The sequence below is a fragment of the Montipora foliosa genome, chromosome 5, assembly GCF_036669935.1.
Source record: "Montipora foliosa isolate CH-2021 chromosome 5, ASM3666993v2, whole genome shotgun sequence".
NCBI classification, from domain to species: Eukaryota; Metazoa; Cnidaria; class Anthozoa; order Scleractinia; family Acroporidae; genus Montipora; species Montipora foliosa.
Window position 1 is genome coordinate 3,570,327 of NC_090873.1, and position 20,000 is coordinate 3,590,326.

The window sequence follows — 20,000 nt, forward strand, 5'->3', positions numbered from 1 at the left end:
CCAGATATCCCATCCTTTGCCGAGCATTATATTTTTCTGCCATTAAGAATGGCCCACACTTGCGGAGGGTTGGACAGCCCTCCGCAAGTAAGTGTGGCAATATATGAAGTTTTCAGGCTTAACTTCGCGTAAAGTTTATGCAAAATACCATGAATCTCCGCATTGTGCAGCTGTATTGGGACATACATGGACCGCAACTGCATACATGACCATTACCTACACCCTATTAAATGGTTTAACATATAATACGCGCGGATATTTTGCGAGTTGCGTAAAAATACGAGCAACAAGCAAAATTTCCGCACGTACTGTATGTTAAACCTTCAATAAGGGATGTATTGTTCCACTATTACGCCCTTTTCTAGTATTTTGGTTAATGCGGCTGTGTATCTTGCTTGTGTTCATGCTCGTGTCGGTTATGAGGACCAGACGAAAACATCACGTAAAAGTAAACACTTGTACTTCGCGCTTATTCCGGGCCGACTTGTTCGCGTTGAAAAACGCGTTGGAAAATGTCGTTTCATGCAATTGTATTGGTAGGAGTGCCGTTGAGATAAATAGAGAGTGAAAGACCGATTGGTGTACGCTCACTTTGTCGTCAAAGCCGCATTGCTGTATTGCAGAGGACGGAAAAGTGGTAGAGTGCACGCCAAACTCGCAGCATGCGTTTTCACTCATAAAAACCAGCTTTTGGTTGGGGTGGCGTCCCCATGATGATGGTGATGGTGATTATGATTATAATCGTTATCATTATCAGTATCATTATCATCATCATTATCATCATCATCATTATTATTATTATTATTATTATTATTATTATTATCATTATTATTATTATTATTATTATTGTTATTAAGTAATATGTCCCCTGATTCGCTCAACTTTCAGGTGGTCAAAACAAGATCAACAAAGCCACGTCCATATAAACTTGGTAGCCACACTAGCGACAGCACAAGTGATATTTTTGGCGGGAATAGAATCGACAAAAGATCAGGTTTGGTTCTCCAGTGAACGTCATTCTAGTGCTTGAATTTGTGTCTTTATCTCATACGAATAGAGACGAAAGTCGCAATTTTTTTCCTTGCCCACGCTTTTCGAGAGCCTTAATTTGGCATCGACGACGGTAACAGAAGTCCAAAAAACATCAGGGCGCAGTTGTTCAACTTAAGCGGAATAAAACTAATGCGTGGTTAAATACCGACCGAGTTTCGATTTTTGCCAGGAGCCCACGGGCCCCTGTGTTTGTCCGTCAAAAAAGCCTTAACCTTGCGAGTTTATGCTAAAGGAAAGCAAAAACTCTTTACATGATTCTATCCGCAGTTCATATATGTTACTTTCAAATGTAGTGTCTTTAAATTCACTCTCAAAAAATGACCAGTTAATCTCAGCTGGCTTGACAGCGCTGCGAATTGGTAGTGCACTGCAAAAGTATCACAGAGGTCATGGGTTGAAATCTTTCGTTCCTACTTGAGAAACTTTTATAACTGGAATGATATGGTCCACCAACATTCGCTACAAACATAATCGACAACAGTCAACTGATACCATGGGAAAAAGGAAAGTCCTGGGCGAGCTGTCTTCATTTATGGGCGACTAGTCTGATATTCTTTTTCTGGTCCCAATGTAGGTGCTGTGCATAACAGTGGCAGCTCTAATTCACTATTTTTATCTGTCATCATTCTGTTGGATGTTAATAGAAGGCGTTATGTTGTACCTCTTGATTATCGAAGTCTATAACACCGAGCTCAGGCTACGTTATTGTTACTTGTTCTCATTTGGTAAGTTCATTTTCCAATATAATGAGTTACATATTTTAAATAAGGTTGCCTCATAAAGCATACACGTGTAACGTCACAGCGGCTAATTTGGTGTCTTTACAAATCGCTTACATACCCTAGTAAGCTTAATTAAGCAGTGAGCATATCCATAACAACGACAAGAATAAACAATAGATTACGCCTTCGTTTAGCTTGCGTCTGTAGAGGTATTTCTGAAATTTTAGCTTTTATCCACTTAACAATCAACTGGCCAAAGGTAAGACTACTTGTGGTCATTTGCTCATTTGTTCACTTGTTTCAACAGGGTTTCCAGGTTTAGTCGTAACAGGAACTTTGCTAACTGCCCACTTAACAGACGATGGAATCTATCAATACAGGGCTCGAAAATGGTAAGATCCATCGACGGTCATTGCGACTCTAAGAACTTGGTAAAACATAAGATAAATGAAACTTTACAAAGAAGGTCAGAAAAAGAGAAGCACAGTTAAGGAGTTTCGCTGGCAAGATGAGAAAAGGTAGTGTCGGTAATAGCTCATAGATTCGTGAACAAATCTCACGCCCTCAATAATATCGAACTTGATGTGTTTTTCCGAATTCAAATTCAGCCTATTTTGAATCAGTTTCCATCAAGGTGTCCCCTTCCAGCTGGGTTCTTAGCGCGGTTGTTAATTCATATATATTTTTTGTCTATTCAATAGACACTATTCAAGCTTAAGTACAAGCTTACATGCGAAGCTTTTTTATTTTGTTGTTCTCATTCGTTTGATCCTTAATACGTTGTTCCGATGCATAAAGTTGTGCACTGTACATTGCTGGTATACGCTGAGCTACGTGTCCAACATTGCAACACAGCGCTGTGCCAGGAATGGAGACTTAAGCCGGTAAGGAGTTTAAAAAAAGGCGGCAGCTAGGGCGCCAAACAAACACCAATTTCATTGGTTAATAGAGGGGAAATAAATCTCTCACGCCAGAACTTAATTGCTTTTTCTTTTTGTCATATTAGGTGTTGGCTTTCGGCAGAAAGACACTACATATGGGCATTTGCCGCTCCAGTGATTTTAATAACCTTTGTAAGTGCGCAAATGACTACTATTACATGATTTTCGGACTTTTCTGACAATTTAACAGTTAGATGGCATTTACCATTTGCATTAGGAAGTTAATTACTGATGCTGATGATAATCATTCGCTTGTAACTTATCGCGAATTAGACTAAAATAAAAATGTCTTGGGACCGAAATTAAGTTTAAGCAGAAACCCATAAGGGTTGAAACGTGTAACGCGCGTTCACAGCTTCCGAATATTCAGTGCGAACTGATTGGTTGAATGTTTCAGTGCTAAGTACCATATTTGGAAACCCCTCGCTGTTGTTGTTCCAAATATGGTACTTAGCAAATTGAATATTCGGAAGCTTGTTTCTCAGCACACAAGGGGCCGTTACACGTTTCAACCCTTATGAGTTTCTGGTTTAAGGTTATTAACTTTTTCTAAAGTTATTGGCTTAAAGATAAAGAATGTTTATTTGAATTCATTTTTAACTTAGAAAAGGTAATAGAAGTAGTATTGTGCATTGGCAAGAGGCTCATGACACGGAAGCTGCAACTCGTTAATCTCTCCCTCACCATGGAGATATCCGCAGATCGTCCATCTTTACAGTACCTTTCCCACCTCTTACTAGTAGCTAATCAACACACTATAACGCCGTTTACGTTTATGGATACATTAAACAAGAGAAAGCCATCACTCAAAGTGGGAAAAACTAGTTTGTTTTGTCCTTGCCATTGGGTCCTAATATGAACCAATGAACCGTTACCAGACGAGTGTCCAGACGAGTAACATCGAGATGACCCTTTGGCTCATGAAAAAAAAAACAGGACGAGTATCTTAACTGTCTAACAGCACACCAGAGCTTCTACTTCGAGAAGTTTTTTCGGTCAAAGTCACAAGGTGCTGGTATGAGCCAACGGACAGTCACTACACGAGTAATTGTAACGTCGAATTGACTCTGACTCGTGAAAAGAAAAAATGAACGAGTAGCTCAATTGTATAACGCTGTGCTCGGAGCACAAGACCTTCTATTTCGTTGAATATTGATTGATTTGGATATTTTCAATCGATCTTTTTTAAGCACAAAATGACTACCTTTACAATGCTCATCAACAGCTACCAGTCAGATGAGTACGGAAGCCAATCAGATGGCAGAATCAAAGAAATTGCTCATGGGTTTCTTTTGAAATTCAGACAGACTGTTGCTCGTTGCGTATCGCTATTTTGGAAACAGGCCTAAAGTACAACGTTTGGATAACGCCTTGGAAAAAAAAAATGGAAAAGGTGTTTGCTCCAGTAAGGGAGAAATTGCGGATTACATCGCAAAAGTGTTTGCCTATTATCATGGGTGGCTTGAAACCAAAATCTAGGAAAACAGACAACAATACTGTAATGTTCCAATGCTATTAGGATAACAGAAGTAGCTAGTCACGTACGATCTGTTGTTCAATCTTCTCCTCCAACAGAGCTGCGATGTCGTAACGTAAAAACGTTACCAATCCAAACTAAATTAAGGTCACTTTCTATTTGCAGGTAAATATGATAATATTTTGTGCAGTTGTCAAAGAAATGATCTCCATGCCGAGTGCGACATCGACTAAATTAAACGCATTGAAGTAAGTAAAGCAACGGAAAGTGGGCCGGAATCCTAGTGCGAAATTAGTTTTGATTTACGTATTAACTACTGACAATAAATCAGCACTTCTAGACTTGCTTTGAAAGCTATGCTGCTGTGTACTCTAAATCAATGTGTTTTTTTAACATGTCTTGTACAGCGAATTAATAAAAATGCAATTTCTTTGACCAATCATGAGGGGCAAAGGAAATCAGGTGCTTAGCGACAATTGAACGCGGGAAAAAGTCTACCAGCCTGCGGGCTAGCCACCTGTGATTGGTCGAAAAGATAAAGCGACAACCTAAGCCAACCACAAAGCGTCGTTGGGCAAAGCCACAGAAACTGGTAATATGTTTTCCACAGTCAGTTAAAAACCACCCTGTATATGTCAGTAAAAACTAAATCATTTGATCTTTTTTTTCTACATTTCAGGACAACTATTAAAGCATGTATTATATTATTCCCACTTCTGGGGGTCACGTGGTTGTTTGGTTTACTGAGCCTTGCTGAAGGCGGAGCTGCAACACAATACGCATTCACATTATTCAACTCTATCCAGGTGCGCTTACATGAAAAAATCACATGATTTTTAATAGAGAACGGTATACCAGTATTCTGTTTCTTAAAAAGCTTTATTGAGGCTTGTTTTGAAAGACAAGTACGAATGGATTCCATGAATGAAGTAAATGTATATATTTGAAGTGCGAGTTTATAGACGGAAAGGTCATGGGTTCGAATGTCGTTGAAGCCACCTAAGAGCAGGGCGTTACAAATCGATAGAAATCGATCATCGGAAACATATCGATTAGTCGATATTACTCGATAATTGTTCATCGATTAGCTAAAATAATCGATAAGTATCGATAATCACAAGATTTGACTCGGATGAAAATATAAAGATAAGAAACAAATTCCAGTTTTTTGGCCTTCGGATATCCATCAGTCATTTGTTCCTTGCTTATACGGTGTCTGCCTTCTTCTTCGCCTTAGTTCCTCTGACGAAATCGATATTTTCGATATCAATCGATGAAAATCGATTGAAATCGAACCGTAAATACCAAAAGCGATAAAATCGATCAAAATCGATAATCACAAAAAACTCTGCTATCGATTTTTATCGATTTTCGATATTAATCGATTACCGTAATTATTATCGAAAAATATCGATTACGATCGATTTTATCGAGTATCGAAATTATCTATTTGTAACGCCCTGATAAGAAGCAGTTTATAAAATTGTCCAGATGAGTGCGAGGACAAATACGAATATTCTATTCGCGAGAAATCTTCCAAAAGGTTATGAGACAAAGAAAGAAAATCTAAGCTATCAAATGAAGTAGTAAGTTTTGTGTTATTCTTCTTTGAAAACAAGTTGATTTAAGGACAAGGTGTTGCAACGTGTAGTTGTCTCTTTATTTGCAACAAGAAAAGTTAAATTCTGATAATTCGAAGTCCCAGACATAATACTTGTGCAGATCTTTTAATTTGTGTAGTATTTGCCAGAACCCCTAACAGTTAGTGATACAAGCGTCAACATTCATCAACAAATCTTGAACCGTGTGCCAACGCTTCTTCAACAGATAACAACTTCTTGAACGTTCGAAACAGAGCTCACCTCTATTTTCGCTTAACTTTGTTCATCAATGTTCAGCACGTTAAATGTCATATTTCAGTATTCAACACGAAAGAATACACAGATCCACATTTCTCCAACAATCACTGTAACATTTTTTTGATCGACCAAGGTTGAACAGTGTATGCGTGGCACCTACTTGGGTGTCGAAGAAAAGTAGATCAAAAGTCGAGCATAGAGTGCAATGGACTTTATTCGCGCGGCGGACATATCGGCCATAGACAATAGATCTCCTACCCTGAGCCTGGAATTGAAATGTTTGGAAACGAGGTTCGGAGCGCAAAAACAAAAGTTTTCAATCCCTCGCGACTCAACATGGCCGCCGTGTTATTGAGGCCTCTGTTCACTTTTGCTAGAAGCATAAAATAACAAACGAGAGACTTATTTTTCGCTCCAAAAAAAATGTCTCCGTTTTGTAACAACGACGACGTATTTGCTCTTTGGCAAACCGGTCAAACAAGGACACGAGAGCGCAGAAAGTATGAGAATTCACTCTCATGTTTTGCACATTCTCTTTACGGTTCATTGTAAAATGATGTCAGTGGAATAATAACATATCGCTATTAGCGTGCGAAAAGCCTAATTATCGGGTGTATTTGTTAACTGGGTGCTCCTACCTTTCAAACATTCTTGGTTATTGACTCCAGTTCTATTCTTGCCACAATTTTAGGGTTTACTGATTTTTCTTCTGCACTGTGTGAGGAATTCGGAGGTAAGAACCAGTATTAGTTCCCACAAACACTTCGCTCTTCATCGTCTGGATTTTACATTTCTACGTTTGTTGATTGGCTTAAAACTTCGAGCCACTCCCAATCAATGAAAAGGAAGGAAGGAACTGAACCTTGCCGGCTCCCCGTTGATTTCCCGCGCCTACGTCAATCTATTGTGATTGGTCCGTTTCCCAAGTTCTAGTGTGGTTGTTTTAATTTCCAATTAAGTGTATTGAAAACAGAACCAATGGCAAAGCAGACGCATGCGCTCAAAAGAGCCAATCAGGAAGCAGATGCATGCAGCGGGCGTCAAGCGCGGGAAATCGCGAGTAACACTGGTTTTGCTTTTGTCTCTGATTGGATAAAAAAACAGTGGTGCGAGATTTTCAAGCCACTCACGACGCGAAGTTATGCAAAACTAAACCATTACAAAAAATCCTTTCCATAATCAATATAAAAAGCTTTATAGAAACGTCTTCAATCTTCTTTCTTTGTTATCATTTAGGTGAGATCAGTCTGGGATAAAAAGCTAAAATATTTGAAAAAGCAAACGTGGGGATTCTTCGGAATAGGAAGCTCACCTCCATGCACAAGCGAACCACAATCTTATAAACAGGAGAGATCTGAAATGGAGCTTGGTAGGAGAAACAATAGGATAACACCTGTTGAAAGATAAAACAGAGGATTTAATAAAAACCGGTAACTGGTGGTCTACCGCTGCCTATAGGGCCTCTTACGACCGTCTGTTTAGCTTAAGACGAGGCTGTTGTGTTTGGGTTCGAACTACGATCAACACCGCCAATTACACCATCGCCAGCCGCTTATGGAGAACGTTACTGAAACCTCTGAGTAAAGAAGCCACCATTAAATAATTCCAGCGATGTGCCAGAGTAAGAGGAAGCTCACTTTGGAATAAATAAAAAAGAACATGGAATACTCCTCAAGATGGAGATGGACCTGTTTCCTTACTTCAAAAAAAAAAGGACAGAACCCATGAAATTCAAATTGAAAGCAACTACGATCTTGCTGAGGACTGATCGATGAAGATGCATGAAAGCAAATCAAGCGCCCCACAACCCCTCCCCACAAAAAAGTGAAAAACATATGTTAATTTAATTACAATCTACAGTGCATTCATGGGTGAAAATTTTATTAAGTTAATATAAACCAAACCAATTAAAAGCAAGGTGGGTGCACTAACGCCAACCTCGCGGTCTGGTCAGTATCAAACCCATGCTTGCGCACAGCCATATCACCCGCAGTGGCTAGAATAAATCAATGGAATAATATGGAGACTATTTCAAGGAATAAAGATAAACAATTTAAAGGTATAGTAACATTGGTCCTTCTCTTTATGCGCGACTCATTTTCGACTGCTTGCAGTGTATTGTATGCGGCCAGTCGGCCTTTTAATTCATCAAACATCAGCATTCATCGAAAACTTGAATTCATCTAACATTTGAATTGATCGTAACCCTGAATTCATCCCATCATTTGAATTCATCGAACGTTTTAATTCATGGTTTTGATGAATTCAAACTTGAGACGAATTCCCGAATTTACACGACGTATATCCGTTAAACTAGAGTCAAATATATTAATGTGTGTCGCGATTGGCCGATTTTTATAATCCAATCCAAAATTAAGTTACAAACACAGACTACTTGCAAATTAACAATTAGACCCGTAGCTCGCAAGCGCTACGGGTCAATAGCCAAAGAGGCGAAGCCGAATGGGCTATTGACCCGTGGCCCTTGAGGGCGAAGGGTCTAATTGTTTTAGTATCACCCAACTAGTCGGACAGAAAAGGCAATAATAAAGTTAGCAAATGCAAGTTAAAGAAATATTTATTTGGGAATAAAACGAAAGAAAGCGTCACGCTTTTCGCTACTCGAGGACTTTTAATAATCGTCCTCTAGTAGCGTAGCCAATCAAAATGCAGGATTTGCATTAGTCCATTAGTTGGGTGATACATTAGTACGGCTAATAAAGAAGATAGAATCATGATATGTCATCTACGCGCTTAATATTTGCGTTAACGAAAAAACAAATTAATCGCAAAAGCTAGAAGATCAAAGATAAGGTAATGAAGACGAGGGAGATTCAGATTCTATTCATCTCATCTAGTATATATACCAGAGGTTTTCGTTAAAACAATGGTTTGCTGGGTGTGCTCAGTCTCGCGGGATCAGGGTGACGAATTTAAAATGATAAGAATATAGGAACAGTTATTTCAGTTTTAGTTAAGTTTTGCGACATATTTTGCCTGTTGTTGCATGATATTTGAATCCAAGGAAATGTCTTACTGTCTGCCAAATCGATAGTGATTTTCCGCCGTGTGAGGTTTTAGTTTTTGTTATTTACCACACGTAAATTACGAAAACTAAGACCCAGACAAGACAAAATTGCGTCCAGCTGTATTTCTTTAATTTTTCTTCCATTGTTAGAGTGGAGGTCTCGTAATTACCACAGGAAATTACAAAAACAAGCGGCAACATTGACAAGAAATTGGAAATGACATTTGAATCTGCGTCAATAGATTTATGATTTTGTTTCCAGACACGTTTATAACTAGACTGCTCACCATACGACCAGTTAAGCCTGCTTATTATTTTCCTGTCTCTTTCTTGCTCTTTTCGCCGTGTTTCAGCCTGTTTTCTCGAGCTCGTGCTTGCTTAATCTTCAGCTGCTCACTACTGCTTTGTTTTCAGCTTGGGTATCAAACCAATCAAATGATACTTTTCGAGAGCTGCTACACTACTGGATACTTCGCCTGTTTTCTGGTGCTTTCAGTCGCTCTCTTTCACCTTCTTTCTCTCTTTCGCGCCTGCTTACTTTCTCTTATTTCCTTGTTTACGACAACTAAAAAATACTAAGCTTGTTTTTTGGTTGTCTTCAAAATTGTTGCTTGTTTTACGAAAACACTGTGTCAAATGCAGTACTCTGGCCATGCAATTTCCCGCCAAAAACGCGGGTTCCAGCGCATGCAACTTCCCGCCAAAAAGAAAACCACGGGTTCCAGCAGGTTGCTGACCAGCGGTTTTCGTTAAAACAATGGTTGCTGGGTGTGCTCAGTTTCGCGGGCTCAGAAAACCTGGTTGTGGTCATTGTTATTTAAGGTTTTCGTTCCAGCAGCGCGGCATTTCGTGTATTGGCTTACATGAAAAAGTTCAACGACCGGACGAATGGTCCTACGATCATCAAAACCAATTTCACGCTGTCTCACAAAGCTATCATTTTCTAAGCAGTGAGCTATTTCTGAAATGATGATATACCAGATATTATAATAAATATCTGAGCAATGATGCTTTGAAAATTCGAAATTTCACAGAGTGTACGGGATCATTAACGCCTTTGCCATCCATTAATTTATCAGATTTTGATGCTAATAACTGACTCGTCCTCAAAGCTGAAAGGCTTAAAAACTGGATATTTAACTAAGTTTAGCAAGTTCTTTTACCTTTTTAACTCAATTTGTACATAGTTTGATGCTTTAAGTGAGCAAACTCGTATGTTGACGAAACAAAATATAAACGATGACGTCAGCAAAGATTCCCTTTAAGGAAACCTCGGCTAAAACAAGAATATAAGTTCTTCGCCAAGTATTTCTCGAGCGGGTGTTGGCCCATTAAATAGGCCGAATTAAAGGGAACCGACACTAAAACAAGAATATAACTTTAAAATACTGAACATAATGCTTACCATCAAAATTTTTGCAATTTTTTCTATTGGAAGCGTTTGGTTTTCAAATTTCCCGGGAGCTGCCATTTTGAATAATTGTGACGTGAATGGTTGTTTTAAAAAGAAACAACAGGGCAACATTACACATTGCTTCCGACTCCGACATGTGATTTTCACTAGATCGCATTGCTCTGCGCTTCTGATTACGACTCCGACTTCGACTCCGTCACTAATGAAAACCAGCCTTAAAGATTTAATAACAAAATCTTAATGACTTTGTTTACTCCGTCCGTATTTTAGATTACGGGTTTAATTTATGAGTTACCCTCATACATAGCAAAGAATCCATAACAACGGCACTGAAACTCCTTTGCTTGGCAGATTCTAAAAAAGTAGCGTCGGTTGTTTCCTTTCATATTACTGTACTACTAAAAGCAATACAATATTGGTTATGACGTTTGCTTGACGCAAACGACGCTTATAAACTGCTCTTTCATTAAAAAAAAATGAAATGGATTATCCTGTGTATTTAAACTCCAATTTTGTATTAACCGTCACTTCTGAAGATGTCTGCAGAAGCATACGAAACGTCAAGTAAAAGATAATTTTAACTATGCGTTTATATCTGATCTTTGTCACCGCTGTTTGTGTGTTATTTCTGAAATTTCCACATTATTGAGGATTTTAATCACGTTTGCATGAAGTTTAATTTTATTGGGTGATATTGTATAGTTCTAATAAGGAAAGGTTTTGAAAAAAATTTCGGAATGAAAAGTAACATGACGTTTCGGCGACGACATGTCACCACTATCAAATGCAAGTTATTGTAAGTTAGGTAGCGTTATATATATCTAGAATAGAGAGTGGGAAAATACATTAGAATCAACGAGGCGGGGAAAACAGAAGAATGAACAAAATTTAGATATACAGTTTCGCTGGAATGGAGTCATTTCGAGTGTTCAGAGTCGGTCTCTTTTTCCTTATTAAAAGCATCTCATAAATAAGGCACTCAAACTTAATATTTCCACGGCATTTCTAAAAGGTGGTGAATTGCTCGTGAAGATTGTTCGATATTTGGTTGTGTTTGTCCTTCAGGTGTTTACCGATGACATGATATTTATGCTCGTCAATGCGCAGGTGGCGATGACGGCTGGTGTAGCCTATAATTAGAATCACACGAATTACATTGAAATTCATACACAACGCATTGTTTGTTTACAGCTGAGGGCTTTGAAATCTTCAAAGAGAAACCGGTTGTCATACACGACGATTTTCTTTCCAAGGTCGCTTAATTGCCTGCGCACGGAGTCGGCGGCAACTACCTAACTTACAATAATTTGCATTTGATATTGTATAGGAAAGAGAATTCGTCTTTGTTTATAATCGATCGCCATTTTCATTTTACGGACAAAGTGATCACTTTAAGATTGACTTGTAATCAGTATACACGTTGATTTTCGCCCCCTTATTAATACCCGCATGAAATAAATTTCCGGCCTTCCGAAATCGTTAATGATGATGTCAGCAATAAACCTATTTACTGAAGTTTGCCAGCTTCGAAAGAAAAGATTTTGGGATTTACTGACTCAGTAAGCAGTAATTAAAAATAATCAAGCAGGAATTCTGGTCTAATGCTTTTCTATTATTGGGGCAACACTGGAACCATGGTTACTGACTCTAATGGAACTTGGCCATTAAACGAGGTCCTGTCATACTTATTGTCAGGAAATGTCAGAGGGTGACGAATTTAAAATGATAAGAATATAGAAACAGTTATTTCAGTTTTAGTTAAGTTTTGCGACATATTTTGCCTGTTGTTGCATGATTCTTCTCTGAATATTGGAGTTGGAATGAAAAGGTTTGCAAACTTAATTTAATGATCAGAAAATTCTTTTCTTTCCTCTTTTGTGTATAAATGTAACCCATTGCGAATAATAAAATGACGAAAATTGCGGCTTCAAAAGTCAATTAATATTCAGAGCAAACTCTGCTGTCCAAATTGTCCAGTTTCAATGGAAATTCACCTGACAGGTTTACAAAACAGGCGGTATACTTCGAAAAGAGTTAAAGACGAAGGGGCTTCCGACAACAAACAGTCTGCTCGTTTCGACAAAATCTGATGCCAAGTTGAGTTTCCATCAAGGGATTGAGAGCCTATGTAACGAAAAGCAGCCAAGCTCTAGAAGTTCTCGTTCTAGTAAGCAAAGAACTAATCTAATCCATCTGGACAACTTATCCATCCGGACAAGAAATTTGACCATATCAGAGCTGAACAAGAGACTTTTCACGTTCAAAAACCTTGGACAGCAGAGGAAATGCTTTGTCATTTTTCGATCGTAACGTACGCATACGAATGTTAAAGGGCCTGTGACGTTTTAGCAAGTTTTACAGCGAGTTAACAAAAGCTTCAAAGCTGCAACTTTCGAAAACTGCTACACGAGATCAGAGAAAAAGAACTATTAGTGGATAATTTCTTTCAGTGTTTTCTCCTTTATCAAAGCGAAATCACAAGACTCGTATCCCCGGATCGGAAAAGAAGTGACAGCAAGACCTTTTCGACCAAAAACGACTCGAAATGACGTTTACGGACGAAACGTCAAGGCGAAGTGTCTTGTCCACGGCAATAGAGTCAACTTTATTTGTCATAATCAACGTAATCGCTATTGTGGGAAATTCTTTTGTGATTGCGGCTGTTTTAAGGAATCCCACCCTCCGAAAACTGGCCAACTGGTATATATTAACGTTGGCACTTGCTGATTTGCTCGTAGCGGTCACGTGTATGCCATTGACGCTAGGCGCTGCCATAAAAGGGCAATGGCTGTACAGGGATGTCACTTGTCAAATTCAAGGTCACGTGATACAAATATGGGGGTGTTTCTCCTTGACAACCGTTGCAGCGACAGCTGTGCATCGATATTATCGAGTGATCCGACCAGTTCGTTATCGTGAAATATTCACAAAATTGTTTATCATTTTCCTGGTTGTTTCCTGCCTTGTTTTATCGACGTTCGTGCCCGTGGGAATGGCGCTTGTTTTAGACGCAAGATTTCAATTCGGTCCTCACTTTTTCTGCACTCCAAACTTTCACACCCAAAAATCGAAACCCATAGCGCTGACAATGTTTTTGGGTTGTATTATCATTCCGTCAACAATACTACTGTTTTGCTATTTCAAAGTTTACCGCGCCGTCCGGAGACATGTGATTTTAGTGGTGCGGAATTTAAGAGCACAGAAACACACTCATAGAAGCTCGGAAATAAAGCTGTCTTGTCGCGTAGAGGAGATAAATACAACGAAATTAGTATTCGCGATAATTACTGTCTTTTGCGTGCTGTGGATTCCTATGTGCATAATTGGGGCTCTTTTCGTTTGCGGAGTGTTTCTTCCCCGGTGGGGACATATGATATTCGATTACTTGATGTTTACGACGACTGCCACGAATCCGCTGATTTACGGGCTCATGAACAAGGCTTTCCGTGCGGAGTATGCTCGGATAATCGGGTGCAAGAGACGGAGGCGTGCAACGGATCACATTGGCAAAGTGTCAGTTCGACAAGCGTAGTGAAAGGCTATTAGTTGTTACATGTTAACTTCCGCAACAAAAAGGCCAAGAGCTAAATAGGTTCTTATTTTGCTTGAATAATTCTCACCAAAAATCGTCTCCGAATAATTCGGCGTGGGAGAGTGTATAATTAAGTCCCTCAACTACTGTTGTGTTTAAATCTAGCAATAAAATCCAAAAGGATACTATTATTCGTAGCTTTTCAAAATATACCACAAAATATGGCACTTAAACCTAACCAGAGACGTGGAAAACAAATTTGAGTTATAAAAAATAAAAAAATAAAAATTAATAATAACAATAATAATAATAATAATAATAATAATAATAATAATAATAATAATAATAATAATAATAATCCGGAACTGCCTTTGTTTTTTGACCTAATTCGCGGGAAGGGCTAGTCTAAAAATAAACCTACTTGTGAAAACGCCGTTTCACAGACGCTGTATGGAAGTTGCACGCTCCAGATGGGCTCCTGGTTTTGTGTTATTCTTCTTTGAAAACAAGTTGCTTTAAGGAAAAGGTGTTGCAACATTTAGTTGTCTCTTTATTTGCAGCAAGAAAAGTTAAATTCTGATAATTCGAAGTCCCAGACATAATATTTGCGCAGATCTTTTAAGTTGTGTAGTATTTGCCAGAACCCCTTCCAGTTTGTGACACAATGGTCAACATTCATCAACAAATCTTGAACCGTGTGCCAACGCTTCTTCAACAGATAACAACTTGTTGAACGTTCGAAACAGAGCTCACCTCTATTTCGTTCAACTTTGTTCATCAATGTTCAGCACGTTAAATGTCATATTTCAGTATTCAACACGAAAGAATACACAGTTCACATTTGTCCAACAATCACTGTCACATTTTTCGATCGACCAATGTTAATCAGTGTATGAATGGCACCTACTTGGGTGTCGAGGAAAAGTCGATCAAAAGTCGAGCATAGAGTGCAATGGACTTTATTCGCGCGGCGGACATATCGGCCATAGACAATAGATCTCCTACCCTGAGCCTGGAATTGAAATGTTTGGAAACGAGGTTCGGAGCGCAAAAACAAAAGTTTTCAATCCCTCGCGACTCAAGATGGCCGCCGTGTTATTGAGGCCTCTGTTCACTTTTGCTAGAAGCATAAAATAACAAACGAGAGACTTATTTTCCGCTCCAAAAAAAATGTCTCCGTTTTGTAACAACGACGACGTATTTGCTCTTTGGCAAACCGGTCAAACAAGGACACGAGAGCGTAGAAAGTATGAGAATTCACTCTCATGTTTTGCACATTCTCTTTACGGTTCATTGTAAAATGATGTCAGTGGAATAATAACATATCGCTATTAGCGTGCGAAAAGCCTAATTATCGGGTGTATTTGTTAACTGGGTGCTCCTACCTTTCAAACATTCTTGGTTATTGACTCCAGTTCTATTCTTGCCACAATTTTAGGGTTTACTGATTTTTCTTCTGCACTGTGTGAGGAATTCGGAGGTAAGAACCAGTATTAGTTCCCACAAACACTTCGCTCTTCATCGTCTGGATTTTACATTTCTACGTTTGTTGATTGGCTTAAAACTTCGAGCCACTCCCAATCAATGAAAAGGAAGGAAGGAACTGAACCTTGCCGGCTCCCCGTTGATTTCCCGCGCCTACGTCAATCTGATGTGATTGTTCCGTTTCCCAAGTTCTAGTGTGGTTGTCTTAATTTCCAATTAAGTGTATTGAAAACAGAACCAATGCCAAAGCAGACGCATGCGCTCAAAAGAGCCAATCAGAAAGCAGATGCATGCAGCGGGCGTCAAGCGCGGGAAATCGCGAGAAACACTGGTTTTGCTTTTGTCTCTGATTGGATAAAAAAACAGTGGTGCGAGATTTTCAAGCCACTCACGACGCGAAGTTATGCAAAACTAAACCATTACAAAAAATCCTTTCCATAATCAATATAAAAAGCTTTATAGAAACGTCTTCAATCTTCTTTCTTTGTTATCATTTAGGTGAGATCAGTCTGGGATACGAAGCTAAAATATTTGAAAAAGGAAGCTCACCTCCATGCACAAGCGAACCATAATCTTATAAACAGGAGAGATCTGAAATGGAGCTTGGTAGGAGAAACAATAGGATAACACCTGTTAAAGGATAAAACAGAGGATTTAATAAAAGCCGGTAACCGGTGGTCTACCGCTGCCTATAGGGCCTCTTACGACCGTCTGATTAGCTTAAGACGAGGCTGTTGTGTTTGGGTTCGAACTACGATCAACACCGGCAATTCCACCATCGCCAGCCGCTCATAGAGAACGTTACTGAAACCTCTCAATTTTGTATTAACCGTCACTTCTGAAGATGTCTGCAGAAGCATACGAAACGTCAAGTAAAAGATAATTTTAACTATGCGTTTATATCTGATCTTTGTCACCGCTGTTTGTGTGTTATTTCTGAAATTTCCACATTATTGAGGATTTTAATCACGTTTGCATGAAGTTTAATTTTATTGGGTGATATTGTATAGTTCTAATAAGGAAAGGTTTTGAAAAAAATTTCGGAATGAAAAGTAACATGACGTTTCGGCGACGACATGTCACCACTATCAAATGCAAGTTATTGTAAGTTAGGTAGCGTTATATATATCTAGAATAGAGAGTGAGAAAATACATTAGAATCAACGAGGCGGGGAAAACAGAAGAATGAACAAAATTTAAATATACAGTTTCGCTGGAATGGAGTCATTTCGAGTGTTCAGAGTCGGTCTCTTTTTCCTTATTAAAAGCATCTCATAAATAAGGCACTCAAACTTAATATTTCCACGGCATTTCTAAAAGGTGGTGAATTGCTCGTGAAGATTGTTCGATATTTGGTTGTGTTTGTCCTTCAGGTGTTTACCGATGACATGATATTTATGCTCCTCAATGCGCAGGTGGCGATGACGGCTGGTGTAGCCTATAATTAGAATCACACGAATTACATTGAAATTCATACACAACGCATTGTTTGTTTACAGGTGAGGGCTTTGAAATCTTCAAAGAGAAACCGGTTGTCATACACGACGATTTTCTTTCCAAGGTCGCTTAATTGCCTGCGCACGGAGTCGGCGGCAACTACCTAACTTACAATAATTTGCATTTGATATTGTATAGGAAAGAGAATTCGTCTTTGTTTATAATCGATCGCCATTTTCATTTTACGGACAAAGTGATCACTTTAAGATTGACTTGTAATCAGTATACACGTTGATTTTCGCCCCCTTATTAATACCCGCATGAAATAAATTTCCGGCCTTCCGAAATCGTTAATGATGATGTCAGCAATAAACCTATTTACTGAAGTTTGCCAGCTTCGAAAGAAAAGATTTTGGGATTTACTGACTCAGTAAGCAGTAATTAAAAATAATCAAGCAGGAATTCTGGTCTAATGCTTTTCTATTATTGGGGCAACACTGGAACCATGGTTACTGACTCTAATGGAACTTGGCCATTAAACGTGGTCCTGTCATACTTATTGTCAGGAAATGTCAGAGGGTGACGAATTTAAAATGATAAGAATATAGAAACAGTTATTTCAGTTTTAGTTAAGTTTTGCGACATATTTTGCCTGTTGTTGCATGATTCTTCTCTGAATATTGGAGTTGGAATGAAAAGGTTTGCAAACTTAATTTAATGATCAGAAAATTCTTTTCTTTCCTCTTTTGTGTATAAATGTAACCCATTGCGAATAATAAAATGACGAAAATTGCGGCTTCAAAAGTCAATTAATATTCAGAGCAAACTCTGCTGTCCAAATTGTCCAGTTTCAATGGAAATTCACCTGACAGGTTTACAAAACAGGCGGTATACTTCGAAAAGAGTTAAAGACGAAGGGGCTTCCGACAACAAACAATCTGCTCGTTTCGACAAAATCTGATGCAAAGTTAAGTTTCCATCAAGGGATTGAGAGCCTATGTAACGAAAAGCAGCCAAGCTCTAGAAGTTCTCGTTCTAGTAAGCAAAGAACTAATCTAATCCATCTGGACAACTTATCCATCTGGACAAGAAATTTGACCATATCAGAGCTGAACAAGAGACTTTTCACGTTCAAAAACCTTGGACAGCAGAGGAAATGCTTTTTCATTTTTCGATCGTAACGTACGCATACGAATGTTAAAGGGCCTGTGACGTTTTAGCAAGTTTTACAGCGAGTTAACAAAAGCTTCAAAGCTGCAACTTTCGAAAACTGCTACACGAGATCAGAGAAAAAGAACTATTAGTGGATAATTTCTTTCAGTGTTTTCTCCTTTATCAAAGCGAAATTACAAGACTCGTATCCCCGGATCGGAAAAGAAGTGACAGCAAGACCTTTTCGACCAAAAACGACTCGAAATGACGTTTACGGACGAAACGTCAAGGCGAAGTGTCTTGTCCACGGCAATAGAGTCAACTTTATTTGTCATAATCAACGTAATCGCTATTGTGGGAAATTCTTTTGTGATTGCAGCTGTTTTAAGGAATCCCACCCTCCGAAAAATGGCCAACTGGTATATGTTAACGTTGGCACTTGCTGATTTGCTCGTAGCGGTCACGTGTATGCCATTGACCCTAGGTGCTGCCATAAAAGGGCAATGGCTGTACAGTGACGTCACTTGTCAAATTCAAGGTCACGTGATACAAATATGGGCATGTTTCTCGTTGACAACCGTTGCAGCGACAGCTGTGCATCGATATTATCGAGTGATCCGACCAGTTCGTTATCGTGAAATATTCACAAAAGTGTTTACCATTTCTATGGTTGTTTCCTGCCTTGTTTTATCGACGGTCGTGCCCGTGGGAATGGTGCTTTATTTAGACGCAAGATTTCAATTCGGTCCTCACTTTTTCTGCACTCCAAACTTTCACACCCAAAAATCGAAACCCATAGCGCTGACAATGTTTTTGGGTTGTATTATCATTCCGTCAACAATACTACTGTTTTGCTATTTCAAAGTTTACCGCGCCGTCCGGAGACATGTGATTTTAGTGGTGCGGAATTTAAGAGCACAGAAACACACTCATAGAAGCTCGGAAATAAAGCTGTCTTGTCGCGTAGAGGAGATAAATACAACGAAATTAGTATTCGCGATAATTACTGTCTTTTGCGTGCTGTGGATTCCTATGTGCATAATTGGGGCTCTTTTCGTTTGCGGAGTGTTTCTTCCCCGGTGGGGACATATGATATTCGATTACTTGATGTTTACGACGACTGCCACGAATCCGCTGATTTACGGGCTCATGAACAAGGCTTTCCGTGCGGAGTATGCTCGGATAATCGGGTGTAAGAGACGGAGGAGTGCAACGGATCACATTGGCAAAGCGTCAGTTCGACAAGCGTAGTGAAAGGCTATTAGTTGTTACATGTTAACTTCCGCAAAAAAAAAAACAAGAGCTAAATAGGTTCTTATTTTGCTTGAATAATTCTCACCAAAAATCGTCTCCGAATAATTCGGCGTGGGAGAGTGTATAATTAAGTCCCTCAACTACTGTTGTGTTTAAATCCAGCAATAAAATCCAAAACGATACTATTCTTCGTAGCTTTTCAAAATATACCACCAAATATGGCACTTAAACCTAACCAGAGACGTGGAAAACAAATTTGAGTTATAAAAAATAAAAAAATAAAAATTAATAATAACAATAATAATAATAATAATAATAATAATAATAATAATAATAATAATCCGGAACTGCCTTTGTTTTTTGACCTAATTCGCGGGAAGGGCTAGTCTAAAAATAAACCTACTTGTGAAAACGCCGTTTCACAGACGCTGTATGGAAGTTGCACGCTCCAGATGGGCTCCTGGTTTTGTGTTATTCTTCTTTGAAAACAAGTTGCTTTAAGGAAAAGGTGTTGCAACATTTAGTTGTCTCTTTATTTGCAGCAAGAAAAGTTAAATTCTGATAATTCGAAGTCCTAGACATAATATTTGCGCAGATCTTTTAAGTTGTGTAGTATTTGCCAGAACCCCTTACAGTTTGTGACACA

The 20,000-nt window shown here is 38.8% G+C and overlaps 3 protein-coding genes and 1 long non-coding RNA gene across 4 annotated transcripts in view; 3 read left to right on the top strand and 1 right to left on the bottom strand.

The window, feature by feature from the left end:
- The window catches only part of LOC138003399 (uncharacterized), a 72,367-nt gene extending 64,922 nt beyond the window's left edge, over window positions 1-7,445 (bottom strand). The window contains exons 1-2 of the long non-coding RNA XR_011123519.1: window positions 7,365-7,445; window positions 6,691-6,766 (exon numbers count right to left, since the gene is read on the bottom strand). This is a non-coding gene — a long non-coding RNA (uncharacterized lncRNA). The remainder of the gene's footprint in view (window positions 1-6,690; window positions 6,767-7,364) is intronic.
- LOC138003394 (adhesion G protein-coupled receptor L3-like) overlaps window positions 1-20,000 on the top strand; it is a 42,344-nt gene that overhangs the window by 20,266 nt on the left and 2,078 nt on the right. The window contains exons 13-22 of the mRNA XM_068849442.1: window positions 889-994; window positions 1,628-1,778; window positions 2,083-2,167; window positions 2,782-2,848; window positions 4,359-4,441; window positions 4,873-4,999; window positions 6,744-6,785; window positions 7,289-8,111; window positions 15,465-15,506; window positions 16,010-16,117. Of these exons, the coding sequence (XP_068705543.1) occupies window positions 889-994; window positions 1,628-1,778; window positions 2,083-2,167; window positions 2,782-2,848; window positions 4,359-4,441; window positions 4,873-4,999; window positions 6,744-6,785; window positions 7,289-7,459 (832 nt within the window). The 3' untranslated portion in view covers window positions 7,460-8,111; window positions 15,465-15,506; window positions 16,010-16,117. The remainder of the gene's footprint in view (window positions 1-888; window positions 995-1,627; window positions 1,779-2,082; window positions 2,168-2,781; window positions 2,849-4,358; window positions 4,442-4,872; window positions 5,000-6,743; window positions 6,786-7,288; window positions 8,112-15,464; window positions 15,507-16,009; window positions 16,118-20,000) is intronic.
- Window positions 12,554-14,238, top strand: LOC138003397 (melatonin receptor type 1C-like). The gene has a single exon (XM_068849447.1). The coding sequence runs from the start codon at window positions 13,040-13,042 to the stop codon at window positions 14,024-14,026; it is 987 nt and encodes a 328-aa protein (XP_068705548.1). The 5' UTR covers window positions 12,554-13,039; the 3' UTR covers window positions 14,027-14,238.
- LOC138002858 (melatonin receptor type 1C-like) overlaps window positions 17,879-20,000 on the top strand; it is a 2,161-nt gene continuing 39 nt past the window's right edge. Inside the window, exon 1 of the mRNA XM_068848841.1 lies at window positions 17,879-20,000. This exon is cut by the window's right edge and continues 39 nt beyond it. Coding sequence (XP_068704942.1) covers window positions 18,365-19,351 — 987 coding nt within the window. The 5' untranslated portion in view covers window positions 17,879-18,364 and the 3' untranslated portion in view covers window positions 19,352-20,000.